The 18,650-nt window shown below is 46.3% G+C and overlaps 1 protein-coding gene across 1 annotated transcript in view; it reads right to left on the bottom strand.

Annotated features, from left to right (window-relative positions):
* Nucleotides 1-10,557: 10,557 nt before the first annotated feature.
* Nucleotides 10,558-18,650, bottom strand: part of PARD6G (par-6 family cell polarity regulator gamma) — a 96,326-nt gene continuing 88,233 nt past the window's right edge. The window contains exon 3 of the mRNA XM_044743990.2: nucleotides 10,558-13,269. Coding sequence (XP_044599925.1) covers nucleotides 12,443-13,269 — 827 coding nt within the window. The 3' untranslated portion in view covers nucleotides 10,558-12,442. The remainder of the gene's footprint in view (nucleotides 13,270-18,650) is intronic.

Here is an 18,650-nt window from a genome sequence, read left to right as displayed (position 1 = left end):
CCACTGCACCACCAGGCCGGCCCCCAGCTCTTAGTTTCATTGATCTTTTCTATTGTCTTTGTAGTCTCTACTTCATTTATTTCTGTTCTGATCTATGTTATTCCCTTCTTTCTACTAACTTTGGGCTTCATTTGCTTTTCTTTTTCTAGTTCCTTTAGGTGTAAAGTTAGGTTGTTTATTTGATATTTTTTCTTATTTCCTGAAGTATGCATTTATCACTATGAACGTCCCTCTTAGAATTGCTTTTGCTGCATCCCATAAAGTTTGGTATGTTGTATTTCCATTTTCATTTGTCTCAAGGGTATTTTTTGATTTCTCCTTTGATTTCTTTAGGGACCCACTGGTTATTCAGTAGCATGTTGTTCAATCTCCACATATTTGTGAGTTTTCCAGGTTTATTTTTATAATTGACTTCCAGTCTCATACCATTGTGGTTGAAAAAGACCCTTAATATGATTTCAATCTTTATTAAGTTTATTAAGACTTGTTTTGTGGCCTAACATATGATCTATCTTCGAGAATGTTGCATGTGCACTTGACAAGAATGTGTATTCTGCTGCTTTTAGATGGAATGTTCTGTATATATCTATTAAGTCCGTCTGGTCTAATGTGTCATTTAAGGCTGATGTTTCCTTATTGATTATCTGTCTGGATTATCTAGCCATTGATTTAAGTGGGATGTTAAATTCCCCTACTATTATTATATTACTGTCTATTTCTCTTTTAGGCCTGTTAATATTTGCTTTATGTATTTAGGGGCTCCTATGTTAGGTGCATAAATATTCACAAACATTCTATCTTCTTGTTAGATTAACTCCTTTACCATTATATAATGCCCTTCTTTGTCTTTTATTACAGACTTTGTTTTACAGTGCATTTTGTCTGATATAAGTGTAGCTACCCCAGCCTTCCTTTGGTTTCCATTTGCATGAAACATCTTTTTCCATCCCTTCACTTTCAGTCTGTGTGTGCCCTTATCTCTCAAGGTGAGTCTCTTGTAGGCATCTATAGATGGCTCTTGGTTTTTTTAATCCGTTTTCCACTCTATGTCTTTTGATTGGAGCATTTAGTCCATTACAATTAAAGTAATTGTTGACAGTATGCACTTATTGCCACTTTGTTAATTGCTTTCTGGCTGTTTTGTAGCTTCCCTTTGTTCTTTTTCTTCCTTTGTGTCTTGATGACTTTCTTTAGTGTTATGCTTAGATTCCTTTCTCACTATCTTTTGTCTATCTTCTACAGGTTTTTGCTTGGTGGTACCATGAGGCATACATATAACAACCTATATTTATAATAGTCAATATTTTAAGTTGATAACAACTTAAGTTTGATCACATTCTAAAGCTCTACATTTTTACTCCCTTTCCCCACATTTTATGTTTTTGATGTCACCTTTTACATCTTTTTATCTTGTGTATCCCTTAACTAGTTATTGTAGTTATAGTTCTTTTTACTACTTTTGTCTTTTAACCTTCATACTAGCTTTGTAAGTGATTAATCCACTACCTTTCCTATATATTTACTTTCACCAGGGAAATTTATACTTTCATATGTTTTCTTGTTACTAATTAGCACTCTTTCTTTTCAGCTTATAGAAGTTGCTTTAACATTTCTTGTTAGGTTGGTCTAGTGGTGATGAATTCCTTTAGCTTTGCTCGTCTGGAAAACTCTTTATCACTCCTTCGATTCTGAATGATAACCTTGCTGGATAGAGTATTCTTTGTTGAAAGTTTTTTCTTTCAGCACTTTGAATATATTGTGCCACTCCTTCTGGCCTGGAGAATTTCTGCTGAAAAATCTGCTGCTAGTTTTTTGGGGGTTCCTTTGTACATAACAAGTTGCTTTTCTTTTGCCGCTATTAAGATTTTCTCTTAGTCTTTAACTTTTGACATTTTCATTATAATGTGTCTTGGTGTGGGTCTCTTTGGGTTCATCTTGTTTGGCACTCTCTGGCTTCCTGGATCTGGATGTCTGTTTCCTTCCTTAGGTCAGGGAAGTTTTCAGCCGTTATTTCTTTAGATAAGTTTTCTGCCTCTTTCTCCCTCTTTTCACCTTCTGGGACTGCTATAATGTGAATGTTGGTCTATTTGATGTTGTCCTATAAGTCTCTTTAGGTATCTTCACATTTTTTCATTCTTCTTTTTGATCCTCTGATTGGGTCTGTTCCACTGCCCTGTCTTCAAGTTCACTGACCCTTTCTTATGCTTCATCTGGTCTGTTGTTGAAACCCTCTAGTGTTTTTGTTCAGTTCAGTGATTATATTCCTCTGCTCTGTGACTTCTATTTGGTACTTTCTTAAATTTTTTATCTCTTTGTTGAAATTCTCATTGTGGTCATCCATTCTTCTCCTGAGTTCAGTGAGCATCTTTATGAGCATTACTTTGAATTTTTTTTTTTTAAAGATTGGCACCTGAGCTAACATGTTGCCAATCTTCTTTTTTCCTTCTTCTTCTCCCCAAAGCCCCCCAGTACATAGTTGTATATTCTAGTTGTAGGTCCTTCTAGCTCTGCTATGTGGGACGCCACCTCAGCATGGCTTGATGAGCAGTGCTAGGTCCGTGCCCAGGATCTTAACCCATGAAACCTTGGGTTGCTAAAGCGGAGTGCGTGCACTTAACCACTCGGCCATGGCGCCAGCCCTGACTTTGAATTCTTTATCAGGTAAATTACTTATCTCTATTTCACTAAGGTTTTCCCTGAGGCTTTGTCTTGTTATTTCATTTGGAACATATTCCTTTGCTTTCTCATTTTGCTGGACCACCTTGTCTGTTTCTATGCATTGGGTGAAGCAGCCACCTCTCCCACTCTTGAAGGAGCAGCCCTGTGTAGGAGACGAACCCTGTCGTTCAGCCCTGCCCTAGCACTTGGTGGTCTCGCAAACCTTTGTGATTGTCCAAGCCACTTATTTTAATAGCTCCAGTTGTTGAGGGTTTGCCAAGACCTGTCAATGTCCCAAAGGGGAAGATCTCAGTCAGTCAGCACCTACATTCAGGCTGATTTGAAACCAGATCCTCAGGCAGCAGCTTTTAAAGTATGCAAGTAGATACAGCCCTGCAAGATTGCAGGCATAAGCCCTGCTGGCCACCAGATGTGGTGACCTGGCGATGTCCCTTGCGCAACAGTCGTAAACATCAGGGCCCCAGACAGGTGCATAAACTGTTATCTGGGAGGCACTGGTGAGCTGTGGTGAGGCCAAGGGAGAGGACAACCATGGCGCCCCTGGCTTATGTTCCTTGAGAGCCCCTCTGTAGGTCTCTAGCTGTGTGCCAGACAGATGCCTGCCCCTCACACCAGAGCCCCCAGCAAGCACACAGGCCCTCTCCTCAGAAAGACTGAGCTGTGTTTCAGCCTGCTGCCTGGGCAGTGCCCTGGGGATCATGGTCTGACAAGAGCTCTCTCTCTGTCAGAGCTATCTCTGACAGCCCCGTGGGACCCAGGAACGCAAGCCCCCAAGCTGTGAGAGCCAGGGGGTCAAGGGGTGTCCCCTGGGCAGCAGCCACAAAACACAGGGCACCAGCTGTGTGTAAAAGCTCCCCTGTGAGACACGCTGGTGCTGTGGAGCACAGCAGAGGGAACACGTGAAGATCCATATCTTCACCCTCTGAGGAAGAAGAAAAAAATCCAAAAATGGAGGCACTTGCCAGCTTTAGCGAGGCAGAGAGAGTGTGCCAAAGTGGCGCCTGCCAGTGCCCCTGTCCCAGAGAGAATCCCAACAGGCCTGGCCCCTCAGGCTGATGATTTAAGGTTAGCAAATGAATCTCCTTCAAATATAGTCTGGGCACTTTCCAGCGGCTGCTCTGCACTGGGCCCTGGGGCAGTGCATCTGCACGCAAGCCTTTAAGAGGCCTTTCTCAGTTTGCTGCAGCCCTTTGGGGCTTGTGGACATGAGCCCTGTTGGTTTTCAAAGCCCAATGTTTTGGGGGTTTGTCTCTCAGGTGCAGGGCTTGAAAGGTGGGTGGGGTGGCTGATGTGGGTTAAGAGAGCTTGCTCCCTGGGGAGGAGCCCCGGGTGTGCGACTTCCCTCCTTACTGCAGGTCACCGCGCTTGGGCGGGGTCTTGGCGAGACCGCCTCGGCCTCTCCTACCTGCTGCAATGGGGCCTCTTCTCGTTTGTCAGGATGAAGCGGCTGCTCAGCTAGTTTCCAGGTCTTCCTGTAGATTCCGTGAGTCTGTGGGAGGAGGTGAGTTCGGGACCCTCCATGTCGCAGTCCTGAACCACCCCCTCCCAGTCCCAGATCTTGGCAGCTGTGCTGGGCTCTCTAGGAGAATGTCCTCCTTAGGAGGAAATTGAAACCAGGGTTCCTAGGGCATCAGTTTGGTGGCTGACTCCTCAGCTTTTTTGCTATACTTGCAACTTTTCCATAAAGTTGTTTCAAAAGAAAAAAAGAACTTCAAAATGTTCATGTCCTTTGATTCAGTGATTTCATTTCTAGGAATCTGTCCTAAGGAAATATCAGAAACCTAAGCCCAGATGTATGTATAAAGCTTCTGTACTTTTTGTAATATGAAAACTAACCCACTATCAGGAAAATGGAAACTCAGTTTAGGTATATCCATATTTTGCAGCTATTAAACATACTGTTCTGGAAGAATTTTTGTTGCCATGGGAACATTGTCGTGACATATTACATGAGAAAGCAGGATGCACAATCCTGCGTGGTTTCTCCCTTACTTGTCTAGTATCCATCGAGTTCTGCAGAAACGCCTCAGTGGGAACAGTGATTCTCTGCTGGGATTACTGCTTCCTTATACATGATATTGCTCAAACTTTCCAGAATGAGCATATATAATTTTTATAACAAGAAGAAAAAGTAAGGTTAAAAAAACCAAATGACGCCCTTGTCTCCCGGAACCTTCCAGAGATTTCCAAGGTGTCATGACACCCCCGGTCCTGTAGCCACACAGCAGTCCTGGGTTTATCTCTGTGGCCCTCAATTGCTTCATTTACTACTTTTTTTAAAATGGAAGAATCTATATTTTTTCTGACTACAGAATTGATCGCTTGCATTTTCCTGAAAACCTCAAAGAGTTAGAAAGGAGAAGTCCAAAACCCCATCCCCGAGACAGCCTGTTGTGGTGCATGGCCTTGGGTTTTGTGTCCACACTGTGTTTGGTTTCAGGGCTCCCCTGTCTGGACCTACGGGCCCTCCTTCCTTGGGGCTCTGTTTCTGTGACCCGCATGCGCTGAAGCACTTTGTGGGCAGTCTGGGCTGGTGCTTTAGAAGACAAGGGGCAAAGACAGGCAGTGTGGTCAGAACGTCGGAGCAGCATGACGATGCCTTCCGTGAGCTTCTGTGCGTGGTTCCGACTTCTCGTGGTGCCCAGGACTCCCGGCCTGGACACCCACAGGGGCTCGATGGAGATCAGGTGCCAGGGGGGGACTGTTTGGATGGCCCCACATCTGTGCCAGTTCTGTGTGGTGGCAGGAATGTCAACTTTGAGTCAGAACACCCTGGGTTTGTGTCGGCCACACGCAGCTGAGTGACTGGGCTTTCTCAGCCTGTCCCCACTTTCTCTGAGGTGCTGACATCAGCGCGGGTCACTCTGTCACCTGGGGGCTCTCAACAGTGTGAGTCGCTATTATGAATAAAAGTGGAGAATCTGTTGAGGAAAGACAGCTGGTCTGAAGCACAGGCCTCCATCACAGGTGGTGGGCACGCCCTCCCCCAGCAGCGCTCGCAGCACAGCCCATCAGCTCCCCTCCCCTCCAAGCAGGAGCCACCCTGTGGGGCTCCCTGAATTGCCAGCCCCCGTGGCAGTCCTCTGTTTCTGTCTGTGCACCCCACCCCACCCAAAGCCTGAGGGTCCACACGCACCTCCAGGTCCCCCTCCTCCTCCTGCACTCCGGGGTTGCCCAAGTGCATGTCAGTGCCAGTCAGGGTCCAGTTAGGAAAACAGCAACTGTGCCAGGTGTTTCACACAGGAGAGATTCAATGTGGGGCAGCGGTGGCATTGGCTTGGGATCCTGAAGGAGGAAAGGGACTGAGACATGCATCCCGAGGGCTGGTGGATCACAACAACATGACAGGTGCTGATGCCCAGAGCCCCTGTCGAGGCTGGCACGAGGGGAGGAGGATGGGAATGCAGAAGAGGCTGGACCCCTTTCTCTCACCTGCCACCACCTGCCACCAGCAGAACCCACATGAAAGCCAGCATCCTGGGAGTCAAGAACTGAGGCTGGCACGCTCCCACCTCAGCATCAAACGTCTAGAAGGGTGGGCGTGTGGCTGGGGACGGAGGGCGTTCTCATTCACCTATGATCGTGGCACTGCTGCCAGGTAGCAGGCCGATTCAGTCCTTCACTGGCAAAGCCCCAATTTTGTTTGGGCGGCCAGTCCTCCCATCACAGGGGAAGTGGAGAGCCATGTGACTTGGAACTGGCTCCACCGTCCTCCTGTGGACAAAGCTGGTCTTTATGTCTAGTAAGGTGTCACTAATTCTGGCTTCCTGTGGACCCCACTATGCATTCTCATTTACCGTATGTCTTTTATGCATTTATGTTCTTTGATCTTAATTTGTGCCTGAATCTAGATTTACAGTCTAAAAACTTTAAAGTTGTACCAGTGCAGGCTGGGGAAATTGGGCTTTGCATGGTTCATGTGCAAGGTCGCACAGCTCCCAGCCCCCAGTGCTGCAGGCCGCAGTGGTATGCTGTCCCGTCAGCACTAAAAATCCCGACCTCAGTGCAGCCTTTCCTGTGCTCTGAGCCAGAAGTGTGGCATCTAGGATGCCAAGTTCAGCCTGGGACGCTGCATTTTAAGAGGGATATTGGCAAGGGGACGAGATGATGGAGTAGAAACCACACAGCACCTGAAGGGGCAAAGAGAACGAGCAGCCAGAGAACAACCTTCTCTACGGGAGAGACAAATTAGGCATGACACAGAGAAGTTAGGAGTTTCTGTGCAGGAAGGTCTTACACACCTGTTCAGGCTGGGACCTTCACTGCCACGGCTGAGCCAGGTGGCAGCGCCAGTGCGTCCGAGGCCTGACTGCTGACTGAGGGGCGGAAGGGGCTGGACGTGAGCAGGAGGGACATGGTGGGGACGGCACGGTGCTCACTGGTAAGGATGACCGGACCTCCTACTTAGGTTAGCACTGTAGTATGATCTCTCCAAGGTACTTCCCGACACAAAAACCAGGATCCTAGGAAAGGGAAGAGAAGGGGCTTAGAGAGATTTTGTTTCCGTCTGTGGGTCTGTGGCCCAGAACAGGGAAAGTTCCCTCTGGTGTCTCCAGTTTCTGAGGCTTCTTCACACATGAGCAGCCACTCAGTTTGTGTTCTGAGGTCACTTATGGTGGATGATACATCCTGTGCCATTACTGTCAGAAAGAATGGAGGATTACGGCTCATTCCAGAACAATTCAAAGCTGGAGGGTGGTGTTTTTCCTTTGCCAGGATTGTGTATGTGAATGCTGCATGTCTGGAAGCAGGGGGACAGGGTGGGAAGAGCAGTGGGTGTCAGAAACTGCGGTGTGAATTACGGCTCTGACATCACCATGTGACCCTGGAAACATCTGTCGGCCGTTACTTCCTCGTTTGTAAAGTACAGTCATGTGTCCCTTAACGACAGGACACGTTCTGAGAAACGCATCCTTAGGCGATGTCGCTGTTGTGTGACCGTCACAAAGGGACTTAAACACACCTAGTGGTTCAGTCTACGACACACCTGGACTCCATGGTACTGACCTCACAGGACACCATCACACATGTGGCCTGTCCTGGACTGAAACATCGTCACGTGGCTCTTGACTGTAAAGGTAAAAACTTACAACGTCCTGCTTCTAGCTTTGTTTCCTTCACAGCAGTTATCAGCAAATGACACACTACATATTGTACTCATTTGTTATTATCTATTTCTAAAGTATAAGGTCCACGGGAACATTCGTGTGCTCATACTCACTAAATGAAACAGTTAATAGCTCAACATCAGATCAAGAGAATAAAACAAGCTTTGAATAAAGTTTATGCTGGTACAGGAGACAAAACACACAAAACCAAAATGGCGGCCTGACGACACAGCAGGTGTGCAGTGCTGCTGCAGTGCCCTGCGCTGCGTCTGTGGGAGCGGCTCTGCGTTCCGATCCTCTCCCCTCTCGCCTGGGGTTCACATGGAGGATGTGACTTGGTTCTGGAGCAGTGAGACAGACCCTCACATTTCCAGGGCCAGCGACACACCACAGTCTTATTGAAGAGGTTGCCTCACAGTCCACCAGAAGTAGAACTTGTGTGACGGGAGCTCTTCCCCAGCACGTGAGCTTGCGTTCAAGAAATGTGTTTACTCTCAAAGCTCCCTGGGAAGGGAATGTGGAAAATGGCACTTGTCTCCTGGGCTGGGGAGACCACTGTTGAATCATTTTGTGTGCTTTTTATTAATGTAATAAGAGTTTTCCATTTCTTGGAAATGTGGTTCAGTAATGAGAAGTTCTCAGGGGCTGGCCCTGTGGCCGAGTGGTTAAGTTTGCGCGCTCTGCTCTGGCGGCCCAGGGTTTACCGGTTTGAATCCTGGGCATGGACATGGCACCACTCATCAGGCCATGCTGAGGCGGCGTCCCACATAGCACAACCAGAGGCACTCACAGCTAGAACATACAACTGTATACCGGGGGGTTTGGGGAGAAGAAGAGGAGGAAAAAAAAAAGATTGGCAACAGATGTCAGATCAGGTGCCAATCTTTAAAAAAAAAAGAAAAAAAAAGTTCTCAGTTCCCGAGAGTTCTTTTATGAAGATAAAGGAGAAGAAAACAAGATAAGTGAGGAAAGGAAAGAGGGAAAAGGAATTTGTATGTTGACTTGGGGTGTTTTCAGGGACAAGAAATACTGAGGCAATGGATGTCAGAGGAGAAAGGAGCTGGGTGCAGGAGTGGTGGGGAATAGAGAGTAACTCACAGACAGCATTCTGCACGTCAGGAAATTGAAGCTTACTTGATGTTAAATCAGTCTCAATACTAGTGCAAAAAAGACTAGAGGAAAACCCTAGACGGTTGTTGGACGGGCCCTCAGTCATTACGTCCAGGCTCAGAGGGAAACCCTACTTCCTTGGCAACAGCTCTTAGGGGTTAGCCAATGGTTCTCCAAGTGTGGTTCCTGGACCAGCAGCTTCCACATCACCTGGAGCTTGTTAGAAAAGAAAATTCTCAAGCCCACTCCCAGATCTCCTGAACCCGAGCCCCTGGCTGATTCTGACACACAGAACCCAAGATCTGGGCTCAAGATGGGGGAGTGCCCTCCAGCCTGTGTGAAACCGGACGTCCTTGAGCTTATGCTGAGCAGCTGACCTTCCTGGAAGGTGAGTTAGGTTGGAAACCAGCTAAGTAGGGTCATACTTTCAGTAGAAACAGTACCTATTAAATATTTTTGTGTATTTAGGAATTGGCTACTAGTTCAACCTTATTATGTCACTTTAAGTTGAACTATTTAGACTGTTGTGACTGACCAATTTTCAGTGATGCTATAAAAACTTCCGAGTACTAATTCCTGCTATGGTGGAGTTTTCTCCAACAAAACCGCCTGTCATCATTCATTCTAGGGGCTTTCTTTTCAGGCAAGGATTAAAAGGGGACACTTCTACCATATTTGGCTCATATCTGCACCAGAGCTTTTTAAAAACATCTGGTGTAGATGAAAAGTAACTTACTGGCCTTCTGTTGGAAGACTTCTCAGATTTTAGCTAAACTGGATTTTTTTTAACAATCAGCGTTTTTCAGATACCTTTGCAACTTGACATAAGACCCTATTCCCTGTCTGTGATCACTTTGTGCAAAACTGTAAGAACTAAATAACCTCACTGATTCGTAGGCAGAGTCTCATCAGCTGGAAAGCCGGCTCCTCTGGGCAGTGCTGTATGCCCTGGATTGGTGTAGGGATGGCTAGGGTGGGGAGACCTGTGTCCCCCAGCCTGCCGGTGGCTAGGTGCATGTACCTACCACACGGCCCAGTACCTGCGTCTCCAACTCCATCATGTGAGTTAATTTAGAACATGAGTCCCGCTTCGGTACCCACCCACTGGCCATCTCATCAGACTGTGAGGGCGACCAGCTTCCCCAATTCTGAACTGGAAAAGGGTTGCCTACGGCTCAGGGTCACCGGGAGGATCCACTAAGGTGATGAACCTTGTAAAGCTCCTATTATATGCGCCTGTTCCTTCCAGGAATTACTGGTGCTCGCTGCGATCCCCATAACATTTGTAGTTTACTGAATGAGTGAGTGGATCATGATGCCCTGTGTTAAACATTTGGTAATGTCAGAATGATAAGGTGTTAACGGCAATTTTGCAAACCAGGGTATACTCAGGAAGAGCTGTACAGTAGTATTTGTGGACCCGAGACACATCTAACTCCCGTCAGATACAACTACAATTAGGTTATTTGAAATGACTTACAACCTGAGTTTGGGCCCATTTTCTCATCTGTACAATGGGGATACTCCTACTGCCTCGTGGAGAACGTGTGGGGGAGAAGTGAACAAATGTGGCACCTGACAGGCACTTGACGAACGCAGGACATCCATCATTGGCACCAAAGTTCTCTCTGTCATTTGGAACACACTGAAAAAATATCACTAAAAGCAAGAAAAAGATTTTATTCTTTGATATATAAAACCAAGAAAACTTTAATGTGTTATACAACATAGTTTTTTTGTTTGTTTTTTAAGAAGAAAATGGCAGAAGTTTGGACCTGGGTAGAAAGATGCTCTCAAGGAGCTTCCAAGCGGCTCAGCTCCCTATGTTACGACAACAGCACAGAAATCTCAGTAGCCTCTTTCCTTTTTCTTTAAAAAAATTACTCACATTTGCTTAACAACTTAAGACATGGTAAGAAATACAGCTTTCCTTCTTGGTGACAGACCCAGTTATTCACCAAAATATTCAAAACCCAGCAATAACTCAGTAAAAGAACAGCTCCTTCCTGATGTTCACTTTGTGTCAGAATTCTGGTTCTAGACACTTGTCAGTGAAAAAGCACTTCCTGCCGCAGAGGAGGCTCGTGTGGTTCACTGGAGCCCACAGACGTGGGTCCTGGCGCCCCAGACCTCGAGGGGGCATCTTTGGTCTTCCCTGTGCTTAGGAACAGACAGACAGTGACCCTGGCATACAAGTGACAAAGTCAAACCTGGGCCCAGGAAACTGCAACCACGCTAAAAAAGCTATTTCTGTCCAATAAACAAGAAAAATAATTTGCTTTTCACTTAATGAATTCAAGAAAAATCAACATGTTGAGATACACTGTTTTCCGTGCTCTCAGCCTGACAGCTGTGAACTCAGTACGGCGCTGCCACCAGCCAGCAGGGCGTGGCCACATCGCTGGGGCTCGGAGCCTTACCGGGTCGGAATTCGGTTCTCACAGTGTCAGCAAATGTTTCCTCTTCGATGTCGGATTTAAACAGAAAGGACACTTCATATGAAATTTAATTGGATCAAACATGAATAAACTTTTAAAATTACTAAATATGTAAATATTGCTACAAGATCAAAAGGAAGTGACAATGCATTTACTCTGTGTTAAAAATCACTAAGTTCAATGTGACTTGTTATTTGAAAAGATGGCAGAACCTACACAACTGTCTATACACACAGGTGACTGTCCGGAGGCGGTGGTGGCTCAGCCATTTCTTCGGGAAACGTTCTAAAACTGCCCTTGGTCAATCCACTGGAAAAGACTAGTTTTGTCTGAGAGAAAACACTGGCTTTTGGCCACAAACGGCATTGCTGCATGTGACCTTCCGACCCAGAGAGCTGGCGGCCCCCGTGAGGCTCTCCCCCGGGGCAGGACGGCCGACCTCCTTCCCCACGAGGTCTGGCGCAGCCCCCATCTGGCTGCTCCAACTGACCACGGACAAGGCGGAACCTGAAACCCACCTTCCGGTCACACCCACTCCAGGGCTGGGGCATCTGTTCTCTGCCTGCCTCCCCACCAGTCCACCCCATCAGCAGAACCTGTGCTCGTCAGCAGGAGGCCGGGAAGCTGTGCCAATACCTCAGGGGGTTTCTGCGCGGGTTACGTTAAAAACATGAATCTGACTATTTTAAAAAGGTAATTTTAAAGCCTCATTTCAAGAAATGAAGTATTTTTAAAATTTAAAAGTGAAGTATTTTCTGTGCTTTACAAAGGTGCTGGGACCTGCCCCGGCCCAGTACAGATGGTGTCTGTGCATGTGCGTGCGCGTGTATTTTATGTTCTGTGGAGAAATTCTATAAAAATAGACAGTATTTTTATTTGCTATCCATAAGTGGAAATAAAGAGTAGGCTTGTGGGAGAAAAGGGAAGGATAAATAAAAATAATAAAAAAGCGGGGAGAAGTATACAATTATTTTTCTTATTTTAAAATTGGAATAAAAGTTTAAAAAGTACTTCCCCTCAGAAAGTTGACCTAATCCCTGTGCACCTAACTGTGGTCGCGGCTCTCGCAGCTGCCCCTAGTTCCCGAGGCGGCCCAGGAGCCCATCCCTACAAGGTGACTGCTGGCCCATGCTCTTCCACCCCTCCTGGGGGCAGGGCCAGGCTGTGGCGGGGGTCAGACCGTAGGGAGCTGAGCAGCCTATGGACGCTGCCGCTGCCTTCCCGCCCAGGGCTGTGCAGTCCGGGTGCCAGGCTGGCACCGTTGACCCGCGCAAGGCTGCCCGGTGGTGGCCTGGGGACCAGCCGGGGCTCCAGGACGCCCTCGAGGACGACATCGGCCTCCTCATCACTCTCCATCTCGTCAGGGTGCAAGTTCTGTAGGACGTGGGCCACGGGCAGGCTGTGGCGACTGGCTGTGCTGTCTGAGGACCGGCCAGAGCTGCCAGATGCGCGGCTGCCACGTACCACATTGTTCCTCTGGTTGGCCGGCTTGACTGTGACGATGAGGTTGTGGCTGTTGGCGATCATCATGTCCGTGACCTGGTCCAGTGTCTTCCCAGCCACCTCGATCCCATTCACCTCCAGGACCTCATCATCCACGGCCAGCAGCCCGGTGCTCTCTGCGAGGCCGCCGGGCACCATGCGAGAGATGAAGATGCCTGGCACCTTCTCTAGCCCTTGGGGAGCCACACGCACACTCATGCCATCGCGGATATAGAAGCCCAGTGGCTTCTGGCAGCCATGCCTGTACAGCCTCACACGGCGGTGTGTCTCAGGGAGGATGTCCACGTCAATGATGGAGGACACGGGGCGGAAGTCATGGGGCATGCTGATGTGCAGGTGCGGGCGCCGGCGTGGGCCATCCTCCCGGAGTGCCAGTGCCTTCCTCCTCCTGGACAGGGAGCCCGCCACGAAGCTGCCGTGCTCGGCCTCTTCTGAAACAGCCAGAGGGGACAGTCAGAGCACGGACCACAAGAGGCGATGGGAAAGCACAAGTCAAACACCACTGCAACCCTGAACCTGAGACTGGCCGTCTGGGCAAATTTTGGCTTTCTGCTGCTTACCTCTCAACTGCTTCTCTGATTTGCAATATGACCCCAGCAGAAGTCTGAGGCAATGAGCACCACAACCAAATCATGTGTTTCAATTAATTCTCTGTAAGTCTAACACACATTCCTAGGAGTTGAATTATCAATTCATTCTGTCAAATTTAACTTTTTTGGAGAGTCTCAAATAACCTCCAGGATGATATACAAACATGGGAGTAACTATGAGCTATTTTCACTGAGCACACAGCAATCCGGCATCAGCTGAGCCAGCCCAACAGTATCCACCAGGCAAACACTTGAAGCTAAGTTCAAGCAGAACCGCCTCTCTAGAAATCTCCACACAGACCCACAGGCAACCCAGTGACTGACAGGCTGAAAGGCAGGAATGAGAGACTGGAAGGCTTGAAAGTGCCTGACTGGATTCCGGGAAGATGGTGGAGCAGGAATCACCAGGCATCTCTTACCACCTGACAACTGCAGGGGCAGAATCTGTCTGATGGAACTATTTTGGAATCTGGGGTCTGCTGAAGGTTTGCAACTTCCAGGGAAGAAGTGGACAGCAGCTGTGGTCAACTTCAGCTCTTAGCACGGTAGCAGCTACTCGTCCCCACCCCAGCTCCCCGGCAGGCAGCTGTGCACATGTTCCTGGAGGAGCCTGCACACAGCGTGTGGGAGCCAGGGTGGGCAAAAAGGGCTCCATCCTCAAATATCAGGGATCTGCCTTAAAAGTGCTCAAAAAAGTAAAGGAAGATGTGGAGAAAGTACAGAAAACGATGTATGAACAAAATGGAAATATCAATAAAGAGATAAAAAACCTAAATAGAAATTCTGGAACTGAAAAGTACAATAAATGAAATGAAAAATTCACTAGGAGGAGTCAAAGGCAGATCTGAACCAGAAGAAGGAATCTGTGAGCTTGAAGATAGGACAATGGGAATTATCGTGTCTGAGGAACAGAAAGAAAAAAGATTGAAGAAAAGTGCACAGAGCCTCAGGGACCTGTGGGCACCGTTGAGCAGCCCAGCATGTGCTTTGTGGGAGTCCTTGGAGGAGGAGAGAAAGGCGGAGGGAATATTCAAAGAAATGCCTGAAAACTCCCCAAAATTGGCAAAATGCATGAATATAAACATCCAGGAAGCTCAATAAACTCTAAAATGAACTCAAAGAGACACACACCAAGACACACTATAATCAAACTTTTTAAAGACAAAGATAAAGAGAGAGTCTTGAAAGCAGCAAGAGAGATGAAGTCATCACATTCAAGGGACCCTCACAGACTCTCAGCATGTTCCCATCAGAAACTTTGGATCCAGGAGGCAGTGGGCCCATGGAGTCCAAGTGCTGAAAGAAAAAACTGTCACCTGAGAATCCTATATTGGCAAAACTGATTTTCAAAAGTGAGGGAGACATTAAGACAGTCCCAGATGAAAAAGAGCTGAGAGAGTCTGTTAGCACTAGAGCTGCCCTGCAAGAAATGCGCACGGGCCTCCTGCAGGTGAAATGAAAGGACACCAGACAATGACTCGAAGCCAGACGGAGAAACACAGATCTGAATAAAGGAAAAGACATGGGCAGTTATAAAAGCTGGTATTACTGTAACAATGGTTTGTAACTGCACTTTTTGTTTCTATATAATTTGAGAGACTAATACATCTAAAGGAAAATTTAAAGGAAAAAATTATTAATCTGAAAGCTAGCATTATTCTAACTTTGGTTTGTAACTTCAAATCTTGTTTACTACATAGCTTAAAAGACTAATGCACTTACAAGAATTATTAGTTTATATTTTTGGGCACACAATGTATAAAGATGTAATTTTGTGACATCAACAAGTGAAAAGGGTTGCAATGGAGCCATAAAGGAGCAGAGGTTTTGTATGTTATTGAAATTAAGCACAAATTTAAATTATAGTGTTATAACGTTAGGATGCTAAATGTAATCCCCATGCTAACCACAAAGAAAATAGCTATAAAGTATACACAAAAGAAAATGAGAAAGGAAGTTAAACACTTCACTACATAAAATCAAGTTAACACAATAGAAGACAGGAATGCAGGAAATGAGGGACAAAAAGCTTTAGGGCATATAGAAAACAAACAGCACAATGACAGAAGTCAGTCCCTCCTCATCAGTAATTACTTTCAACGTAAATGGATTAAACTCTCCAAGCAACAGGCAGAGATCGACAGAACAGATGAAAACACAGGATCCAGCTACATGCTGTCTACAAGAGACACACTTGAGATCCAAAGACACAAACAGGCTGAAAGTGAAAGGATGGAGAAAGATGCACCATGCAAATAGTAACCAGAAGAGAGCAGGCGTGGCTACACTAATATCACACAAAATGCTTTAAATAAAAAAAGTTACACACGACAAAGGAGGATATTATATATTCATGAAAGGTTCAACAGAGCAATAACATATAATGATCATAAACATTTATGCACCTAAGGACAGACCATCAAAATATACAAAGAAAAATGGACAGAAGTGAAGGAGAATGAGACAGTTCTACAACAGTACTTGGACTTCAATGCCCCACCCTCAATAATGGAGATAAGGACCAGACAGAAGATAAGGAAGGAAACAGAGGACTTAACCCGATAAACCAACCAGATCTAAGAGACAGACACAGACACTCCGCCCAACAACAGCACACACAGCCTTCTCAAGGGCACATGGGACACTTTCCAGGATAGACCATATGTTAGACCACAAATTAAGTCTCAATAGACTTAAAAAGATAGATATCACACAAATTATCTTCTCTGACCACAACGGGATGAAGTTACAAGTCAATAACATAAAGAAAACTGGAAAATTCACAAAAATGTAGAAACTAAAAAACACACTTTTAAACAACTAATGGATCATAGAAGAAATCACAGGGAAAAGAAAATACTTAGAGACAAATGAAAAGGAAAACACAGCACACCAAAACTTATGGGAAGCAGCAAAAGAAGTGCTAAGGGGAAATTTACAGCTATAAATGCTTGCATTAGAAACCAAGGAAGGGCTGGCCTGGTGGCAGAGTGGTTAAATTTGTACATTCCACTTTGGCGGCCCAGGGTTCACCAGTTCTGATCCCAGGTGCAGATATGGCACTGCTTATCAAGCCATGCTGTGACAGGCGTCCCACATATAAAGTGGAGGAAGATGGGCACGGATGTTAGCTCAGGGCCAGTCTTCCTCAGCAAAAAGAGGAGGATTGGCAGCAGATGTTAGCTCAGGGCTAATCTTCCTCAAAAAAATAAAAAAATAAATAAACAAAGCCAAGGAAGATCTCAAATCAACAACCTAACTTCCTCTTAAGGAACTAGAAAAATAAGAACAAACTAACTCAAAGCTAGCAGAAGGAAGGAAATAATAAAGATTAGGGCAGAAAAACAGGAAATGGAGGATAGAAAATAGGAGAGAAGATCAATTAAACAAAAAATTGGCTCTTCAAAAAAAATCAACAAAGTTGACAAACCTTTAGCTAAATGGACAAAGAAAAAAAGAGAGAAGACTCAAATTACTAAAATCAGACATGAAAGTGGGAACACTACTACTGATTCTACAGAAATAAAAAGGATTATAAGAGAGTACTATGAACAATTTTATACCAACGAATGGGATAAATATACAAATTCCTGGAAACACAAAGCGTTATCAAGACTAAATCATGAAGAAATACACCATCTGAATAGACCTATAACTAGTAGGGAGATTGAACAACTAACCAAAAATATCCCACAAAAGAAGAGCCCTGGATCTGATGATGGCTTCACTGGTGAATTCTACCAAACATTTAAAGAAGAACTAGTACCAACCCTTCTCAAACTTTTCCCAAAATTGAAGAGGAAGGAACACCTCCCAACTCAACCTACGAGGCCAGCATAACCCTGATACCAAAGCCAGACAAAGACACAACAAGAGAAAAAACATTACAGGCCAACATCCCTTATGAACATTGATGCAAAAATACTCAACAAAATACAGTCATGTGCCAGGTAGTGACGTTTTGGCCAACGACAGACTGCACACACAATGTTGGTCCCATAGGTTAGCACCACAGAGCCTGGGCGTGTAGCAGGCTGTGCTGTCTGGGTCTGGGTGAGTGCGCTCTGTGATTAGACAGTAACTGCTGGACCCCGTCCAAGCCCAATAGGGAAGAGCACAGCCCACCCACCCCGGACAGCGACAGCCACATCAGGAGCCCAAACTCCGCCCTTCTGAGGCTACAAGGGGGACCCTACGTGGTCAGTGGAGGCCATGAGGAGAGCCTGAATGCCCCCCATGCTGGGAGGTGTCAGAGGCCGGAGGTTCACATCTCCCAGTGCCCGGGGTCGGCTGGAACTCCCCTCCCCACCAGCTGTAATGAGGAGTCCTTTGGGTGGGCAAGTTAACAGTAAAAGGACAGAAAAAGACCACATAAACATCAGTCAGAAGAAGCCTTCCTAACCCCAGATAAAGTAGCTGCAGGCAGACAGACAGTGGGAGGGACACTGCACAGTGACAAACAGTTGATCCTTGAGAGAGCCCTGACAGGTGAGCTACAGCAGAGCTGCAAAATATGCGGAAGAAAACTAACAGAACTAAAAAAACAAGCAGAAAACCCTGAAAGAGCTGAAAGGAGAAACAGACAAACCCATAATTTTACTTGGAGACATCAACCCTCGCTCTCCACAATGGAAGAGCAAATTCACAGAAAATCAGCAACACAGAGGAACTCAGGAGTACAGTCAACCAACAAACAGGGCCTCGCGGAGGCTCCAAGAACAGCCAGCAACAGCGGACCGCACACTCTTTTCAAGTGCCCTTGAGACGAACGCCAAGACAGACTGTTTCCTGGGCCATGCAACAAACCTCAACAAATCCTGAGACGCTGAAACCACACTGAGTGTGTCCTCTGACAGTAGGTGTCTGATGCTGAGATCACACTAGAAAGCAAGGCCAGAGACGTCACAGGAAACCCTCCAAACACTCGGAAACAACCAACACACTCTGAAGTAATCTACAGGTCAGAGAGGAGGTCTCCAAGGAAAAACAGCACAGGGAAGGCCAGGGATGCTGCTGAGTTGGGCTCAGAGGGGGCTGCGTCGCAGCAAAGGTGGTCAAAGAGCAGGTCTCAAGTCAGTAATCGAGGCCCCACACCTCAAAAACCTAGGCAAAGAGCAAAATAAGCCCAAGAGAGACAGAAGGAAGGAAATAATAAAGATAAGAAGTGATTCAACGACGCTGGAAATAGAAACAGCAGAGAAAATCAATGAAACTAACAGCTG

The sequence above is a fragment of the Equus asinus genome, chromosome 7, assembly GCF_041296235.1.
Source record: "Equus asinus isolate D_3611 breed Donkey chromosome 7, EquAss-T2T_v2, whole genome shotgun sequence".
Classification (NCBI taxonomy): Eukaryota; Metazoa; Chordata; class Mammalia; order Perissodactyla; family Equidae; genus Equus; species Equus asinus.
Note: the sequence above shows the minus strand (reverse complement) of the source record. Positions and strands in the feature narration are given on the sequence as shown.